Source organism: Vitis vinifera, chromosome 12 (assembly GCF_030704535.1).
Source record: "Vitis vinifera cultivar Pinot Noir 40024 chromosome 12, ASM3070453v1".
NCBI classification, from domain to species: domain Eukaryota; kingdom Viridiplantae; phylum Streptophyta; class Magnoliopsida; order Vitales; family Vitaceae; genus Vitis; species Vitis vinifera.
The window spans coordinates 15,811,793-15,830,792 of record NC_081816.1 but is presented as its reverse complement, the minus strand read 5'-3'; the positions used below and the strand labels follow the sequence as shown (position 1 = coordinate 15,830,792).

The window sequence follows — 19,000 nt, the reverse complement described above, 5'->3', positions numbered from 1 at the left end:
TTATCTTTTAGTTTAAATGTTATTAAAATTCAGTTTATTAGTTCAATTGATTCCATGCCACTCTTTTCATATCTAAAGGTTGTTAAATTTAATTCATGATTCATCCTTTTAGTTTATTAGTTTTAGAATTTAAGTTGGTTAATTTATTTCATTCTGCGTTGATATATTCATGTTTTATAATAAAAATAATAATAATAAAAATAAAATAAAAATAAATAAATAAATAAAAAATAAATAATTATTTTAATTTTGATTGATCTTGTTTTAGTTGATATTTTTTAGAGTTTTAATTAATTTGATTGATTTCATATTGTTTAGTTTATGTTAAGATTTTTTTTTATTCCATTTTTCCATTAATTCTATGCTTTCGAATTGTAGGCTATTAGTTTAATCTATTCCCATGTTGTCATTTTGTGTTTAAAAATAGTTCATTTTAGTTTTTGACTAATTTTATTTATTCTATGTGTTTGTTTTCTTTTATTCAATTGTTTAGTTAGTCGATTAAATTTATGACTCCAAATCGTCAATATTAGTTTATACGTATCGTTTGTACTATTTTAAAGATCACATAATATTTAGTGCTTGATTAAGTTTATCTTACGATTAAATGTTGTTAAAGTTTCAGTGCTTGTAAGATCTATGGTTTTGGTTCATCACTTTGGTCATCCTTTGTCAAATTCAATTTTTGGAGGCTATTGAAAAATAGTGAAGATTGACCTCCATTCCTACCACTTCAATTTTCTCGGTTGTAAAAAAATAAAAAAAAAATAAAAAAATCCTATTTTACGATTTTGCTCTCTTTTGTTTTGCTTGGTATTTTGATTCATACGTTTTATTGTTTGCAAACTAATTTCTTTTATTTTTAAAAAAACATAACACTATTCTCAAAAGATCCCTTTAAAAAAATCATTTAAAAAAAAAATTCATCTAGAGTTCTTAGAATCAAAATCTCATTTTCTTAAATAATGTGCAACCATGTTTTGATTGGTTTGCATTTTTCTCAAATTTAAAATGAAATTACAGTTTTGAGTAAGATATGAATCCAAGCTTGTGGTCCCAAACAAATGGGATGATCCTAAGCTAGGTTCATGTATATCAATTGGGGAATTGGTGAAACCCCTACATAAGGAAAATTTTAAAACTCACCTTTGGTGCTCCCTTTGCTATTTGATGAAATCATGTCTATTTATCTTTTTAGGAACTATATAGAAGATATAAGTGATAATTGATGGTTTTGTATATTGTGACAATTTTTTTTCTATGCTAATTAGACAACAAGCATGCTAGGACTTGTTATTTTATTGTTTGTTATCTAACCCCTCATGTCTTTTGGAAGCACGTTATGAGATATCTATGCTATCCAGGTACGTCCCCTGTCACCTACTTTCTAAATTCTATAAATACGATTGTCATTGTAAATTACACCTATGTTTGAGAATGCTTGGGATGTCTTGATATTTGTTACGTTGTTTGATCATTCATGATAAAATGCATGCTGAGTGATATATTATCTAAACTAACAATTGATGTTTTATGATAGCGCTTAAGAAGTGGTTCAGGTACGCACCCTGAATTTTCTATATGATTGTGATTGATTTTCTTGTTAACATGTTATTTTAAAATCACCAAGCTTACTTAGGTATCTATAATTAATCGATTAATTGCCACATTTCCCTCAACTTAGTTAGTAGAGACCTCTATAGGGCTTAGAAGGGTGCTACCTTTTAAAGGTACCTTCCTGATAGGTAACCTTATAGGTAACCTTATCCCCGTACCTAGACTCGGGTTTTTCAAAGACATGCCTTTTTCCAAAAATTATGGAGTCATTTTTTAGGGTTTTTCTTTCTTGTTTTATTTTCCCTTTAAAATAAAAATAAAAATAAGTGGCGACTCCAATTTTTTCCAAAACTAAAATTTTCACTTTTCCAAAATAAAAGTGAGTCTCGCCGATCGAGTGGGGGCGCACGTGATAAATGCGGGTCCACATTAATAGTTTTCCATTATCTTCTACTCATATGTGGAGATGTGTGGATGTCTCTAGAGTCTACGAAGCTTCTTGCTTATCTATAAAACTCAAGTAAGGGGTCACTTTGAGCAAGTTAGGACACTCTTTCCTACCAATGCCATAGATGTCTTGATCGTCCTTGTTGCCCATAATCGTTTGATTTGTTTTTTTGAACTATCATAAAGCATCTACAGGATCTTGACTAGCCTTGCTTTTTTATAGTCCCTTTTTCGCTTGACTAAGTACTCCATTATAGGAGGCACCTTGTCTCCTATGACTTGGTCTGTTAAGATGTATTCTACTTCCTTGTTGTACAAGTAACTTGCATGGGAGACATAATGGATCTTTAACCTTTATGGGTAACTCCACCTTATAAAATACCTTATTGAATCTTCTAAGTATAAGGAAGGGACCTTCATATCTTCTCAGGATGCCTTTAGGGATTTGAATTACTAAGGAGGTAGCTTGACAACTAAGTCTCCAACTTGATACTTAATGTGTCACATTTTCTTACTACCCCACTTTTTCATTTTCTAAGTGGCCTTATCTAAGTATGAGAAGGTGATAAAAACTTATTCTTGACATCCTTTAGAAAACTTGAATGTCGTTGGAATCCTCCCTGTGTAGCCCACTACTAGTATGTAAGGAGTAAATGGTTTCTATTTTGTAGCTAGCTCGAAAGGCTCTTGTTGGTTACTTTACTTTTTTTTTGTAGGATTGTAAGAGAATTGGGCCCATATCTAGCAACTTTGCCCAATCCCTTTGATTGGCACTCACAAAGTACATCAAGTATAGCTCTAGCAAGGCATTAACCTATTCAGTTTGCCCATCCATATATGTGTAAAAACTTATAGAGAAGTGGAGTTCTAACCCCATCATCTTAAAAAGCTCTGTTTGGAACTTTCTAGTGAAACATAGGTTCTGATCATTAATGATGAGCTTAGGTAACCCATAGTACTTGACAATGTGCTTTAAGAATAACCTTGCTATTTTCTTTGCGGTATAGTCTATAGGAGCTGCTATAAAAGTTGCCTACTTAAAGAACCTGTACACTACTATGATGATGGAATCACATCCTTTCGACTTAGGCAACCTAATGATGAAATTGTAAACCTAAAATTGGTCCTAAGGCATTTAAAAATAAAAAATAAAAAAAGAAGTCCACTCTTATTTTTATTCTTTAGGTTTATCATATATGAGTCTTCAACCCATTCTGTAGGCCTAACCCATTAGGTACTGATATAAATAAAGACAATCTTTGGTTTTAAGGGTTTTTTTTTCCTTCCCCACAGTCATGTAATCACTTACTTTCTTTTTTTCTCTCTTCATTTTTCCTCATTTTCTCTCCCCCTAGACACCTTTTCCCTCTATATTCTTCACCATTTTTCCCCATTTCTTTTTCCTTCTCCCTCCATTTTTCATCCAAATCATGCCACCCACGCACTACCACCAACCACCCTCCATAACACCACTATCACATTGTCAGCCAATTGTCACCCACACCCTTCGACTAGCGTGACATTTCCCTCTCTTACCTTTCTCTCTCTCTCTCTCTCTCTTTCTGTCCATTTCCCCTTCCTCTTTCTCATCACTTTCTCCACTAAATCTGTCTCCTCCCACCATCACTTACCTTACCCACACTACTGCTACAATCTTCATCCTCCATTCCATGCACTAGGTGTACCCACTGCTCCCTTCATGTTCTCCTCCCCGCATCCACTATATCCACCGACACCATCACCACCATCGCACCACCTATCGATGCGACCATCGCACCACCTATCGATGCCACCATCGCACCATCTATTGATGCCACCATTGCACCACCTATTGATGCCACCACCACCCTACAGATCCAACATCACCACTCATTCTCATTGCTAGCACATGGACTCTCCCCTTACCGTCATCTCTAGAAAAGTTATCGTTGTCAATGTCATCTTCAAGCCTATGATTTCAAGAACATGGGAAAGTTGCCACTTGAGTCTTTAATTTTTTTTTTTTTTTTTCTGAGAACTTAGGCCTTTTTGTAGGTTGTAATTTCTACTTCCATTATTTGATTCATTGATCCATATTTATTGATATTAGACTTGGCTTAAATTTGACATTGGGCTTGGGCTTAAGTTTTCATTCAATTTGGGCTTGGTTTAATTATTTATGTAGGTTTTGGGCTTTCATCTTAGTTAATATTTAGGTTGGGCCTTTTCACTTAAATATTAGTTTAGGTCTATTTGTAAGTCATTCATTTAGCCTTACTTGCTATTGGGCTTTGGACTGCATTTAATCTTTGATTTATATGGTTAATTAACTCTCTCCATGGGAGAGGAAGAACAATAATTTAAATACAATGTCGAAGAAGACTCAAATGATGGTAAATTATCAAAAGTTTAGACCTCATTCTTGATTTTTTTTGGAGTTACCTTTGTGCTTGAATTTTGAGTGCAAAGGTAGGGTTATGTTTATGAGCCCATATCTCTAAGAAAAAGAGAGTAAGCCATCTTCCATCCCATTAATTGCACCAATCTTCTCCTGAGTTCACAAACTATCATTGAATTTTTTAAGGCAACCGCACTTGTCTCTTTGTCAGACAGTAATGAACTATTGAAGAGCGAGATGAACTTGAGCTTTATACCAAACCCAAGATCCAGCTGGCAAGTGCCATCTTTTCGATATCACTAGCAAACATGTTTCTTGTCAACAAGGAAGCAAGGTGGTTACGTTAATATATAATAATATGAACTACTTTTATATGATATCATGAACATATGATTTTCTAGAAACTTACATCGGAAGCTAGGTCCTAAACTTAAGGTTAAAGAATTGAAGACTAGAGTCATTGAGGAACATACATTGAATAAAAAAATTAAGACTTGAAAGAATAGTTTATGTATGTACCTTGAGTGGAGTTGAGAGAGTTGGAAAGTTAAACTTGATTTAAAAGTTTCTAAAAATTAGAATTAGTTTTATTCCCTAAATGTCAAAGATAATAGTTAAGTGTAAGTATTTATAAATAAGAGATTAGGTAATATTTGAACAAAAAGAAAGAGTGATGGAAAACAATAAATTTTTTAATTCTCCCTAATTTTTATCTTCTTTGGTAATTGTTTGTGTTTCTCTTTCAACCTTGTTACTCCAACAAGTATCAAAGCCGTACAAAAAAAAAGAGAAGTAAAATGAATCTATTTCAAGTTTCCCAACTCCACAAAGATAATTTCAATTATTGAAGTATCAAGATGAAGGCTTTGCTTAGTTCACAAGATAGATGGAAGATAGTAGAGAAAGGCTACAAAGAGACACAAAATGAAAGCACTCTATCCCTAAATCAAAGGGATTTTTTGAAAGAATGACAAAGAGAGATAAGAAAGCTCTCACCATCATCTATCAACCAATTCTTTAGAGAAGATTTTAAGTGTAACTACTCCAAGGAATCTTGGGAGATATTAAAATATACATCTAAGAGAGTCAATGAGGTATGAAAAGTTCATCTTCAAACCCTTGGTGAAGAATTTAAAGGTTTAAATATGAAAAAAAAAATGAATTAGTCTCTAATTATTTTTCTAGAGTGTTGGCTATTGTAAATTTATTAAAAACAATCAAAGTTTAAATGGTACTTGTTTGATTGAAAAAATACTTTGATTTTTTATTCAATTTGATTATATTGTTGTGACCATTAAAGATTCTAAAGATTTAGATTTTATAAGCATTGGTCAACTTATGAGATCATTGCAAGTCCATATAAAGGGATTAGAAAGGAAGAACCAAGAAAATTTAGAACAAGTTCTTTAAACAAAACTTGCATTAAAAGAGAATAAAGAAAAATTTAATGAAAAAAGTTAGAATAATCGTTGACATGGTCGTGGTTGTGGCTGTGGACATGGTTAACGTAATAGAGGAAGAAATATTTTCAATTCATCAAACAATGAAGGAACAAACCAAAATTCATATGCCTTAAAAGACGTAGAAGATGGCACAACTCAAGGCAAAATGAAAGGAGAAAGATATGATAAATCCCAAATTCAATGTTATAATTATAAAAAAAAAAAAAATGATCATTATGCTTATGAATGTAGAAGTGTCATTAGCAATATGGAAAACCAACTATGTTGGAAAGAAAGGTCAAGAAGCACCTACCGTATTCTTGGCATATAAAGGAGAAAGTGTAGAGAAAAACACATGGGATCTTGACATCGGAGCAAACAATCATATTGTAGTTTCAAAAATATATTTATGGAACTTTATGAATCAAAAAGTGGTCATGTTACTTTTGGAGATACATCCAAAATTCTAGTAACATGCTTAGGTAAAATCTTAATTCATTTGAAAAATGGAAGACATCAATTTATCTTTAATGTCTATTATGTGCTTGAAATGAAAAATAATATATTAAATTTGGACCAACTTTTACAAAAGACAATGATATTTATATGAAAAATCAAAGGTGCCTCTCCATAAGATATCAACATGTCAATTTAATTGTTAATATGCATATGACAAAAAATATAATGCTTTTGTTAAACATTCAAAATAATGTTGTAAAATTTCTTAAATCTTGTTTCAATGATTCTTCTTGGATTAATTTGACACTTCAGATTTGGACATCTTAATTTTGAAGGATTGTAATTGTTGAGGAAGAAAAATATGGTAAGAGGATTATCTTCTATAGATCAACCCAATCAATTTTGTGAAGGATACCTAATTGAAAAACATGCCTAAAAAAGTTTTTCAAAAAGAGCAAGCATAAGAGCAAAAAAACCCTCTAGAGCTTATTCATGAGGATGTATATGATCCAATTTATCCAAACTCTTTGGTAAGAAAAAAATATTTTTTTCTTTTCATTTAAAATTCTAGTAGAAAAACTTGGGTGTATGTTTTGAAGGAAAAATATGAAAGATTTAGTGCTTCTAAGAAACTTAAAGCACTTGTTGAAAAGGAAAGTGACCACAATATAAAGGCCATGAGTTCCAATAGAGGAAGTGAATTCAAATCAAATGAATTTGAAGAATATTATGAAAATCATGGGATTCATTAGCTTTTAATGGTTTCATACATTCTCCACAACAAAATGGTGCAGTTGATAGAAAAAATAAAACTTTTCTTAACATGGATCGGAGTATGTTGAAAAGCAAGAAGATGCCTAAGGAATTTCTAGCTAAAGTGGTTGATTGTACGATTTATTTGTCAAATTGTTCTCTTGCATGAAAAATATTACAATAAGCTTGAAATAGAAAAAAGTTGAGTATTCCACATTTGAGAGTCTCTGAAAGTATTGCATATACTCATGTGTCATATTAAAAGTAATCAAAGTTGGATAACAAGAGTGGAAAATATATTTTCATCAATCATAACTCAAGCATTAAAGGATAAAAGTTATATAATCTAAACAATGGAAATGTAATTATTACTAGAAATGTCAAGTTTAATGAAGAAAAAGCATGAGATTGGAGTGCTTAAGATGACAACTATGATACTCTTTTGTATGAAGAAAAACAAAGAAGAGAAAACTTGCAAGAGATTACTACTCCACTTTCACCACCATTGCTATCAACTCAAGAAGTTTCAACAATATTATCATCTTCATTGGAAAGTTCAAGTGAAAGGGAATCACATTTCTAAGTCTATAAGAGATTTATGACATAACAAAAAATAAAAATTATCGATCGAACCCTCTTTTGTCTTTTTGCAAAGTACGGATTTTGAAGAAGCAATTCAAAAAACAAAGATAAAAAATGAAAAGATTCTATGGATGAGGAAATAAAAGCAATAAGGAAGAATGATATATGAAAACCAAAATTCCTTCCAAAAGGGAAAAGGACAATTGGAGTAAGATGGGAATATAAGGGAAAGAAGAATGTAAAAAGAAAAATAGAGAAATAAAAAACAAGATTGGTGGCTAAGAGTTACAAGCAACAACTAGGTATCCACTATGTGAACAAAAAATCAATGATTGCATTATCAAAAAATTCAGTTTTCCATGATCGAAATAAACACATTGATACAAGATATCATTTTATTAGAGAGTACATTATGAAAAAGAAAGCATAATCAAAATTCTTAAAATCTCAAAATCAAATTACGAATATTTTTATCAAATCTCTTTAGTTTGAAGATTTTAAAAGGTTAAGGATGCTACTTGGAATTAAATCAAGTTTAGGAGGACATGTTAGAAAGTTTCTAAAAATTAGAATTAGTTTTAGTCCTAAAAGTCGAAGAGAATATTTTATTTTTAATGGTTGTTTTACTTTCTATATTTGAGTAATCAAGTCATAGATTGTTTTTATATTTTATTTGAATAAAAAGAGAGTGGTGGAAGACAGTAAAATTTTTCATTCTTCGCGATTTTATCTTCTTTTGTAATTGTTTGTATTTTTCTTTCAACCCTATTATTCCAATTTAAAGCCTTGCACTTAATAAATATACGTGGAGGTGAAACAGTGGAATAGGAATAACTATTTCTGTATATTTCAACATTCCATAGAATTGAAATTCGGAATTCTATGAGTATATATATGATGACTAGCTAGGGAGAATGGTACATTAAACATAGAAATTCAATTAAAGGCTCCGCAAACTCGCCTGATCTCCCCATCAGAACCTGTCTCCACACCGATCTGGCCCATTTTCACCATTGAGTTAACAAAATCTTCCTCAAAAGATGGTCCAAATTGTGAGTTTAGGGGGCCGAAGTAGGAGTCTATTACGCTCTTAGTTGCTTCATCCTCCATAAGACTAGCATCTGACTGCAGCACAGCAAATCCACCCCTAATGTTTTCCAGAATCTTTTTGTCAAATGTCTCCCCACTTCCCTGGTCCATTGGTAACCGAACATTAACATCACCATCCTGAGGGCACTTTGCTTTTAGCTCTGGGAGGAATTCAGGGCTGATAGATGGATCGGATCCCCCACCCGGAAAAAAGTTGTACAGCCGGTCTGTCATGAAGAAGCATGCTGTGGTTCCAATGGTGTGTGCAGCTGAAAATACACAAAAAAAAAAAAAAAAAAAATGTCACAAGAAAATACCAATTTGTTGGAAATAAAATTTTCCTGATTTTGAGCTGAATTGTAATAATAAAAATGATGGGCTTTTGGATGTCAAATGAAAGAAATATGGTAACACCATATTAATTCAAGAAATAAGCACTGCGACTCTTATATTTGGAAAAATAGCAGTGATTCAATAGAAGAGTAGTTTAGTGCCCTTCAATGCTTTAACAGACAAAAAATAAAAATGGTCTCCGGTACCACTACCCCACAAAACTAGGGGCGGTTGAAGATTGAAAATAACAGTTGATCAAGGTTTCAAGCTGTCTTTATGTGAAGTTTTGCTGTCTTTATGAGAAATCTAGTTAGTATATAAAGGAGAAATGTGTGGGTATTAGCTAGCCATTCGTACTAGGGTGGACCTCTACTTTCATGATCATGACCCAAAAGGAACCCATTTGATGATAGCCCCTCCAAATTTCATTTGTAAAATGAGAAGACTATACTTGGGACATATATATACCTGGAATGTAACTTAATCACCGTATGATTTGTGCCAAGCCTCACAAAATTAAAAATTAAAAAAGGAAGAATAAAAGAACGAAAATTAAAGATTTGCTCATAGACATACCAAAAAGAGGACACAATTAAATGGTTTGTTATCATTGAGCTATCTATATTTTAATGTGTAGCCTTCAGACCATTCAAGTGGACCAATATGGTTCGGTAGCCACATTAATTCAACAGATAGAAACATGTGGTGCCCTCTTTGATCAACTCAACACATTGGAAGGTTAACAATGAGCTGGCTTTGTTGAACTTTAAAAACAATGGGGAAAAAGAAAAAAGCCAGAAAAATATGAAGATAGATCAAGAATAGTATTTTCCTCGTTCTTTTCTTCAAGACCAAAGCCAAGTCTTTGCACTCAGATAATCTAAGACAATCAACTTGGAGTCTATCATGGCTCTGCAGTTCATGTCAGTGGTTCTCTTTGTGCAGCTAATTTTCTGATAAAATGGTCAAGTTTTAGATTTTTTTTTTCTAAAGTGGGTCATGTGTTATTAATAACCTTATTCATATCCCTTAAATTTCCACCAACTGTAAGATCACAAAATATGAATGAGAGGGGATGAGAGAGAGAGGAAATACCACTGAGGAGCACAAGGTCTTTTTCTGAGAGACCCCTGTCTAAAAACTTAGATTTCAGCTGTTGAATTGAGTCACTCACATCAGGCATATCAGCTGCCAGTGAAATGTTGGAGACACGGCCATCTCTTCGGCCTGTGGGAACCTGGTATGCCGGTCCATTAGCCTGCACAACCAATTAGTGGGAGCAAATTGAGGACTTTACAAATAGAAGTTGTATGAAACCAAGGGAACAAAAGAGAATTAAAGGAGTTGTTTTTTTTTTTTTTTTCAAGAATTATGATGAGGAAGAAGTACCAAGGCCACAGCATCTCGAGCAGCTAATGCCACAATATCTGCACAAGAAACCACACCCGGACATTGGGATTCCAGCTTTTCCTTGGCAATTTCTATCACTTCATAGCCTCCAACACCTTGGTGGCCAAATGCATGCTTCTCAGCATCAGGATCATTGTCAATGAGAATTGAGCCATCACAGCCCTATCAATATTGAAAGGCATAAGTGGATGATAATTAGGGGTTTACAAAGAGAGGGAGAGAATTAAAGAGGAGGAGAGATAGAACACCTGAACATAGCAGTCATGAAAGTGGAGCCTAAGCAAGACTGCTAGAATATTGGGGTTGGACAGAGCTGCATCTCGAACAGTTGCACCGACAATAGACTCAGCATCTGGGCATGTTTCAGTGTAAAATCCCACACTCAGTTGAGCTTTTGAAATCCCAATGAAAAAACCAAAAATGAGAACCAAAACCAAGGCCATCACTTGCATTAATTTGGAAACCATATCAAGAAAAGAACTCTAGCAATTCTAAGAACAAGCACAAGAAGAAATGCAGCATAGGGGAAGAAAGAGGGGAGTTGTGTCATCAGGGATGGAATCTTGGCAGCTCTTAAGCTGGCAGCTTTTAAGGGTTGATGCAAATGTGTCAACTAAATCACATGCACCTTGTTTTCTTGCTACTTTTTTCATTTGCACTTATCCAGCTACTACTATTTTTTAATGTACTTTTGGAGGAAGTGGAAAGAACTTGAAAGGGGCCTTCAAAGTAGAACTCAGCTTTGCCTAGTCCACATAATATTATTAGAGTAAAATCCAAGTTAACAAACTATTTTAGTATGAGGAATATTTTTTGTTGAGTAAGGGATTTCTTTCTCTCATTAATGATACTGCTGATGGAACTAACAAACTGTAAGAACCATACCAAGAAGTCTTTGGTTTCCATTTTCCTGTTGTATTTTTTTTTAACCTTTTTGGGGGAAACAGTTATTCTACTTTTGCTCACACAATCTTCATTTCTTAACACACACACATGTCTGGCTATGGATATTTGTCATGACTTGATCTCTCAACCCTTGCTGTGTGATGCTAGTGAGGTGTATTGTACTGAATTTATTTATTTAACTTTGGTTCATATTTTTTGAAGGGCATACATCCTCCCTTTTACTATATTCAGAGATTGGTGGAATTTCAATCAAAGTCCTTTGTCTTTTTCTGCTAGAAAGTGACTGATACCAACAAGGGAGTCCATTGGAAATCACAAATAGACGTTCACAAGAGGAGGCTAAAGGCATGTTGGTTTCTATTTGTACTTTATATTTCTTTCATGTTCTTATTCTTCATTTTTTTTTTTATTTACTGCAGAGAGAAGATGGGTCTCATTTGTCAAGGGCCACTTTCCCTTTCTACTATGAAATCAAAATTACGAAAAAATCATGATCAAATCAATGATTAGGATTAATTCGTGTGTATATATATATAAATGTACTTTTTTGCTTCAACTTGGTTTTACTAATTATGCATGGCATGGGAAATATGAAGACTTTACTCTCCAAGAAAACTTAATTTAGAAGGCCAAGTGGGCTACATAATTTCAAAAGTTTGGTGAGCAAAAGCATCTGTAACCTGCAAGTTGCACTCTCTAAAAGCTTGAATAGCCTGGTACGTACCTCACATCCACAGTTCCATTTTAATCTTATGAAGCTCATACATCAAATTCCAAGGACATCTCAAGACTTTAACAATAATAAATGCAACAACTTGCTCACATTCCACAAAGGTACTTCCTTTCACCTTAAATTGAGTAAAGGTGAAAGGAATTATGACTATGTTTTGCAGTGTTTTTATTTGAAGAGTTTTTAGCAAAAATGTTTTTTTTAAAGTATTTTTGAAAAAATTATTTATTAAATATTTCTCCAAGACAACACTATAAATGGTTTTTTAATTTTGAAAAATATTTAAAAATTTTACCAGACACTTTTTTTTATAAAAACAAACACTTTTTTTTATGTTAAAAGTACTTTCTAAAAATACAATCGAACAAAGTCCAACCCTTTTCATCTTTTAAATTCCTTTTGAGTTTGTAAGTATTTCTAGCGATGATAAATATTTTGCTTGTCTAGTTCATAATTCAGTACATTGTGGTTGATTAAAATTATGTATTGCAGTTAGAGGCCTTGGTGCCTGCACGAGGAGAGTTGGTGTAAGTTTTGTTTGGGCCAAAAATTGGTGTAGATGTTTTTAGTAAATGTATTTGAAAACCCCTGCTCCAAATTCAGTTTACACCTATCCCACATCTCAAGCATTGGTGTTGCTTGTTAATGGTACAAGTAGTATCCAGGGTTGTTGGGCACTTAATTTTGGGTGTCTCCCCTACTTACTATATGATTGTAGCCTGTACTAGTGCACTAATATATACAATGCCTCTGTTGCTGACACGTTGTGTCTCATCTGCTTTGGTGGTTAATTAATATGCCAGCTTGGTTTTGCATATCCATTGTTGTAAGATCAACATCGACAGGCATGGATGGTAATCTTCCAACACAGTAGCCATAGGAGCCGACACATCCATGGGGAGAGATACCATGGCAGCCAAAGAGCTAGAGAACATAGAACAAGGGCGGTAGCTGGCCTCAAGTCTCTAAGGACCTGCTTGGCGCTAAGCCATAGGAGCAGACACATCTGTGGTGAGAAGTTCTTTTGGATTAGAGATATAAGACATTGAAGAGTCGAGGTTATCTTGGGTTCTCGAAAAATAGTAAGGAAAGAAAAAAATTATTAAGAAAAACTATTTTTTTCATATTTGGTTATCTTAAGAAAAAAAAATGTAATTAAAACAATTTAGAAACTTATATATTTTAAAATTATTTAATTTTATATTGATGAGTTAAAATAAGTAAATTGAATTTGAAGTAATAGATAAAAATAATTTATTGATTTTTAATCTTTTTTTTTTCTTCATTTTTTCCTTCTATTTTTTTTTTTTTTTGTATTTTTTTCTCTTACATTTTCCCTCAAATTTTCCTGCAACAAAACATACTCTAACAGATTCTTCTTAGGAGAAAGTTACCACTCAAAGCTTGGTATAATAGATATGAAAAGCTAACATATATACAGTTCTAGAGTTTCCATTATTATTATTATTATGTTGATGTAACATTTCGGTCACAATATATAACTACTATTTCATTTTGGTTTATTTCCTTTCCTTAGGGCATAGCAAATTAATAAAGGCAAATTAAGCTTGTTAGATGGTGGGTTGTGACCTTATGTTAGGCCTTTTTTTTTTCTCTCCATCTTATTTAAGGTTGGGATGCATTTTCCTTATCTACAAGTTGGATGAGGATATGTAATTTATAGCAACAAATGTTATAGAAGTGAGAAATATAGAAATATACATCAAACTTATTATCTTTGTTACAAGATAGTAAGAACCCAATTGAAAGGGATTATGTAAAATCATTTTTATTTATGCTGTTTTTATTAGTAGCGTTTTTATTAGAAATATTTTTAAAGAAATTGTTTAGCATTTAGATATAAAAGAATAATTTAATAGGAAAAATTGTGTTTTCAGCTTAGTTAGACTTGGTAATTGAGGTAAAGTCCTCATATCACTCATAATTAAACTTAAAACCCAATGAAAGAGTAGAAATTGAGAGGAAGGATATCGCCTTTAAAAAATCCCTAAAATACCCTTGACTATTAAATGAAAAAGCTAACAAGCCAACCCATCTTTTTCATTCTCTTTTTTGGCTCTTTCACCCTTCTCTCACTTATTTTATTAATGGGACCAAGGTGAATCGTTTTCTAATCATTTCTCCATCAAATTGAATATGAAAGATGAATGTTTAAAAATTATTATTACTAAATACATTTTTGAAGTAAATAACTTTTAAATATCTCATCAAATATTATTCTTTTTTTTCAAACTTACATAATATATAATAAATATTTTTAAATACTTGGAACTTACATAATATATAATATTAAATATTATTCTTTATTTCAAACTTATAGAATATATAATTAATACTTTTTAAATACCTTAGCAATTTTTTTTTGTTTCTTACTTACAAAATAATAAATATGTTGTACATTATTTCTTATATATATTAAATAATTTTTAAATACCTTATAAAATATTTTTTTTTCTAACTTGCAAATTAGACACAAAGTGTTTATTATTTCCTGTATTATTTTGGAAATAATTAAACACTCACATGCTATATATATATATATATATATATATATATATATAGTATTAATCAAGAAAACAATATTTCTAAGACTAATTTACCAATCTTCCAATAATTTTGAAAGTGTAAATAGCATAATGGACAAAATTAAAGTCTTCAAGATATTCAAAATTTCTTCATTCCAAAATTATCTAATTGCTCCTCACACTAATCCTAAATATTTTTAAATAAAGATTTAAATATTTAAAACTATTAAAAAAATATTTTCTTATTAAAGCAATTTTTTAAAAGTAATAAGATAAAAATCATGAAATCTTCAAAATTATAATTACAAAAAATATTTTTAATTTTAAAACTAATTTCATAATTTAAATTAATGATTTAAAAAAATAAAAATGTTACAAAAATAATTTTTGTTTATTTTTAATTCCATTTAAATATGATTTTTTTAATCTCTATTGATAACAATAAAATTATGTTTATAAAGGCAAAATAGTAAAAATATATATCTTTCATTTAATTTACTTATAATGAACAATTCAAACATGATTGATTTTAATTTTATTTCTTATGTGTTCATTTTTGTAGGGAAGGTCTTAATGATATAGTTTAGTTATAAAAAAAAAAAAAAAAAAAACACTATCAATAATCATCTTAATGTCAAGTTCAAGTTGTTTAAAAATCATACAAAACCTATTAGGAGCTTTGTACACCCTTGTACACTTGACACATTTCCCTTGTATAGTTAATGTAATACCCTTGTACAATAGCGTAAATTTCATATCCCTTTTAAGTTTTGTGTTCATGTAGGTGTATTAATCATGTTTTCAATAGTTTGGTTGAGAAAATGGTGAATGACTTAGAGTAAAAAAAAATTTCCCCAAATATCATTATTAAGGAAAGTATGAGAATTTTCATGTGGGAATTAAATAAAGTTCATGACATAGGTGTACAATCCTTGGGTGATAAGGAAAATAAAGGAATGGTTCAATTGAAATCTTTCACAAATGATAGTTTTGTACACCTTTATACACTTAGTATATTTCCATTCTACACTTAGTGTAATACCCTTGTCCAGTGACACAAATTTCATATCACTCCTAAGTTATGTATCCACGTAGGTATGTTTAACTATATTTCCAATGGTTTAATTGAGAAAATGGTGGATGACTTAGGGTCAAATTTTTTTTCCCAAATATCATTATCGGGAAAGTTTTGAAATTTTCATGTGAGAATTAAATAAAATACATGACATAGGTGTACAATTCGTGGGTGATAAGAAAATGAAGGAATGATTCAAAATAAATTGAAATCTTTCATAAAATGTAGCCTTGTACACTTAGTACATTTCCCTTGTACAGTTAGTGTAATACCATTGTACAGTGACACAATAAATGAAATTTAATTCTTTTTATTATTTTCATATAAAAAAAATAATACTAAACAAGGTTTTAAATTTTTATTTCTAAAAATAGTTTTCATTTTTTAAGTAAACGTATTTTCAAAAGAGACAATATAGAAAATAAAAATTATTTAAAAAAAAACTAGAAAAATATTTTTAAACCAAACTTAAACATAATCTATATAATTTTTAACTACTTGTTTTCATATAAAATGAGTAAATATACTTTTCAACCCTTTTATATAAGAAAGATTCAATCTCTACCATGTATTGATATAATCTACTTCTAAAATTAGGTCATACAAAAACATTTTAATTGGGTATTGAAAATAAAAACTCTCCATCCATCCTTTTTTTTTCTTCTTATTTTAATAAATTTTCAATTAATTCAAATCATTAAAAAAAATCCTTAGTAAACAAATTTGCAACTTTTCATATAACTTATTACTAAAAGTTATTAAAATACGGAAGGAAGAAAATTAAAAAAAAAATTAAAATTTTTATTTTATAATAATAAAAAAACTTTAAAATATTTTTTAATATAAAAGAAAAGAAAATAGCAATATATTTATTTTAAATAGTATTTTAATCATTAAATTATTTCTTGTAAAATGTAAAAGATAATCTTTATTTATTAAAATTAACATTTTTTAGAAAGTATTTTCCAAAATAGTCTTTAAATCATTAATATTTTTTTAATAATTTAAAAATAGAAAATAATGTTGATTTTTCAATTATTTATAAAATAGTTTTAAAAATAATGAAAAATCCAAAAATGGTTAAATAAGAGAGAATTTGATGGTAGTGGCATGTGAAGAGTGGTAAAAGAGTGATAGAATAAAGATAAAAATGAGTCGAAAGGGTATTTTTGTCCATTACTATTTCATATCTTGTAATCAATTATGGGTTATTAAAGGATCTTATCTTAATTATTAAGCGCATCAATTGGGCTTAAAATACAATTCTCCCTAATTTAATAGTGTCTTTACTAATATATTATGTCGAAGATTGAGTTAGGATTTGTTAGATTTTAAAATAAAATTGAATTTTAGATTATATTCTGTTATGCTTTTATTTTAGGTTGTTTTTCAGTTCCTATTTTTAGAGGAGAATGGTTAACATCTCTCTACCTATTAATGTAATTCTAATTGACTAAAAAAGAGTTTGTTTTGTTTTTCCCTTTAAAACCTTTATGGTATCAGAGCATTAGGTTTTATAACTAGTGTTCATGGTGAAGACAACAATGATGGGAATCCATAGAGGGGATGCATAAAAAACTTAACAAGTTATTCCGCCATTGGAGAAGTCATCAAATGGACAAGACCATGGCAACATTAATTTGAACCAACAAATTACAAACCATAGACTAAATAGTTTGAAGTTTCTATAGTGGTCCTAGGCAGTCAAATTTTATTTGCATGAAAGGAGGAAGATAGGTTATTTGGTTGGAGCAATTAGCCAGCTGAAGAAGACATATGCAACCTTTGAAAATTGGGATGCCAAGAATTCTCTAATGATGGTGTGGCTTCTCAACTTGATGGAGTTTGAGATTTCTTAGCCCTACATGTACTACCAAATAGTGAAGGAAGTTTGGGACAGTCTAAAGGTGGTGTGCTCTAACCCTGGAAATTCTTCTCTTAAATTGGATATTAGAACACAATTCCATGGTCTAAAACTAAGAGATCAAACTATTAAACAAAACTATAACAATCTAAAATCTCTTTGGCATGAATTAGATTTGGTCACCGATATGGATGGAGTTGTTCTACTGATAGCATGAGGTACCAACAATTGTTCGAGAATGATCATGTTGTCGACTTCCTAGCAGGTCTAAACAAGAAACTTGACAATGTAAGAGGATGAATAGTTGGAAGAGAGTCGTTGCCCAATTTACAAGCTATTTTTTCTAAAGTCACTAATGAGGAAACACATTGTATAATCATGTTAACCAACATTGAACTACCAATGGAGAATTCAACACTTGCATCCAAGAGTTTTGAACCTAGTGGAGAGAAATGGAATGACAAGAAGATGGGAAAGTTGTGGTGTGATCATTGCAAGAGGCCATAGGATACTCAGGAAACCTATAAGAAATTTCATGGTAAGCAATAGCATTGGAAGAAAAAGGCTAGTAGTGATAGCAAGGCATTCCAAGTAACTGTTAAGGAATTTCAAGGGCACCAAATTAATTTGGAGACTCTTCCATTCAAACAGTATCAATTAGATCATTTTTGCAAGCTTCCCCAAAACTTTATAAATTCCTCTTCTTCTTATTGATTAGCCTAGAAAGGTAATTACCTCACTGCAACCTTAGTTAATGTTAATTCGAATTGCCCTTAGATCATAGATTTGGGAGTAGCAGATCATATGACTAGTTGTTCCAAATTTTTTTCTACTTACAATCCTTGTCTAAGGAATCAAAAAGTAAAAATAGTAGATGGTTCTCTTTCAACTATTGTTGGAAAAGGATCAATTGTTATATCTCCATTCCTCACAATTCGTAATGTTCTTCACATTCCAAAGTTGTCTTGTAAGCTTCTATCTATTAGCAAATTAACTCAAGATAAAAAATGTAAAGTTAATTTTTTCCATGATCGGTGTGAATTTCAAGAAATGAACTCAAGGGGGATGATAGGCAATGCTAGATAGAGTGGAGGCCTTTATTACCTTGAAGATGGAACTAAACTAGGAAGACAAATTCAAAGTACTTGTTTAGAATCTATATTTGTTTCTAGTGATAATAAAATAATGTTATGGCATTTTATGCTAGGTCATCCTAATTTTCATTACCTTAATTATTTGTTTCCAAACTTGTTTAAAAATAAAAATCCGTCGTTGTTCCAATGTGAAATTTGTGGATTAGCAAAATATCATCGTGCATCTTTTTCTCCACAGCCTTACAAAGCATCAAAACCTTTTTCAATTATTCATGGCAATGTTTGGGAACCTTCTCAAGTTATTACTTTTTTAAGCAAAATATAGTTTATCACATT

At 31.0% G+C, this 19,000-nt stretch overlaps 1 protein-coding gene across 1 annotated transcript; it reads right to left on the bottom strand.

Moving 5' to 3' along the window:
* Positions 1-8,442: 8,442 nt before the first annotated feature.
* LOC100260726 (peroxidase 43) lies at positions 8,443-11,109 on the bottom strand. The gene is made up of 4 exons (XM_002270914.5): positions 10,698-11,109; positions 10,429-10,611; positions 10,135-10,297; positions 8,443-8,975 (listed from the first exon to the last, which is right to left on the bottom strand). Exons 1-4 carry the CDS (start codon positions 10,914-10,916, stop codon positions 8,554-8,556), a joined length of 987 nt encoding a protein of 328 aa, XP_002270950.1. The 5' UTR covers positions 10,917-11,109; the 3' UTR covers positions 8,443-8,553.
* Positions 11,110-19,000: the final 7,891 nt, after the last annotated feature.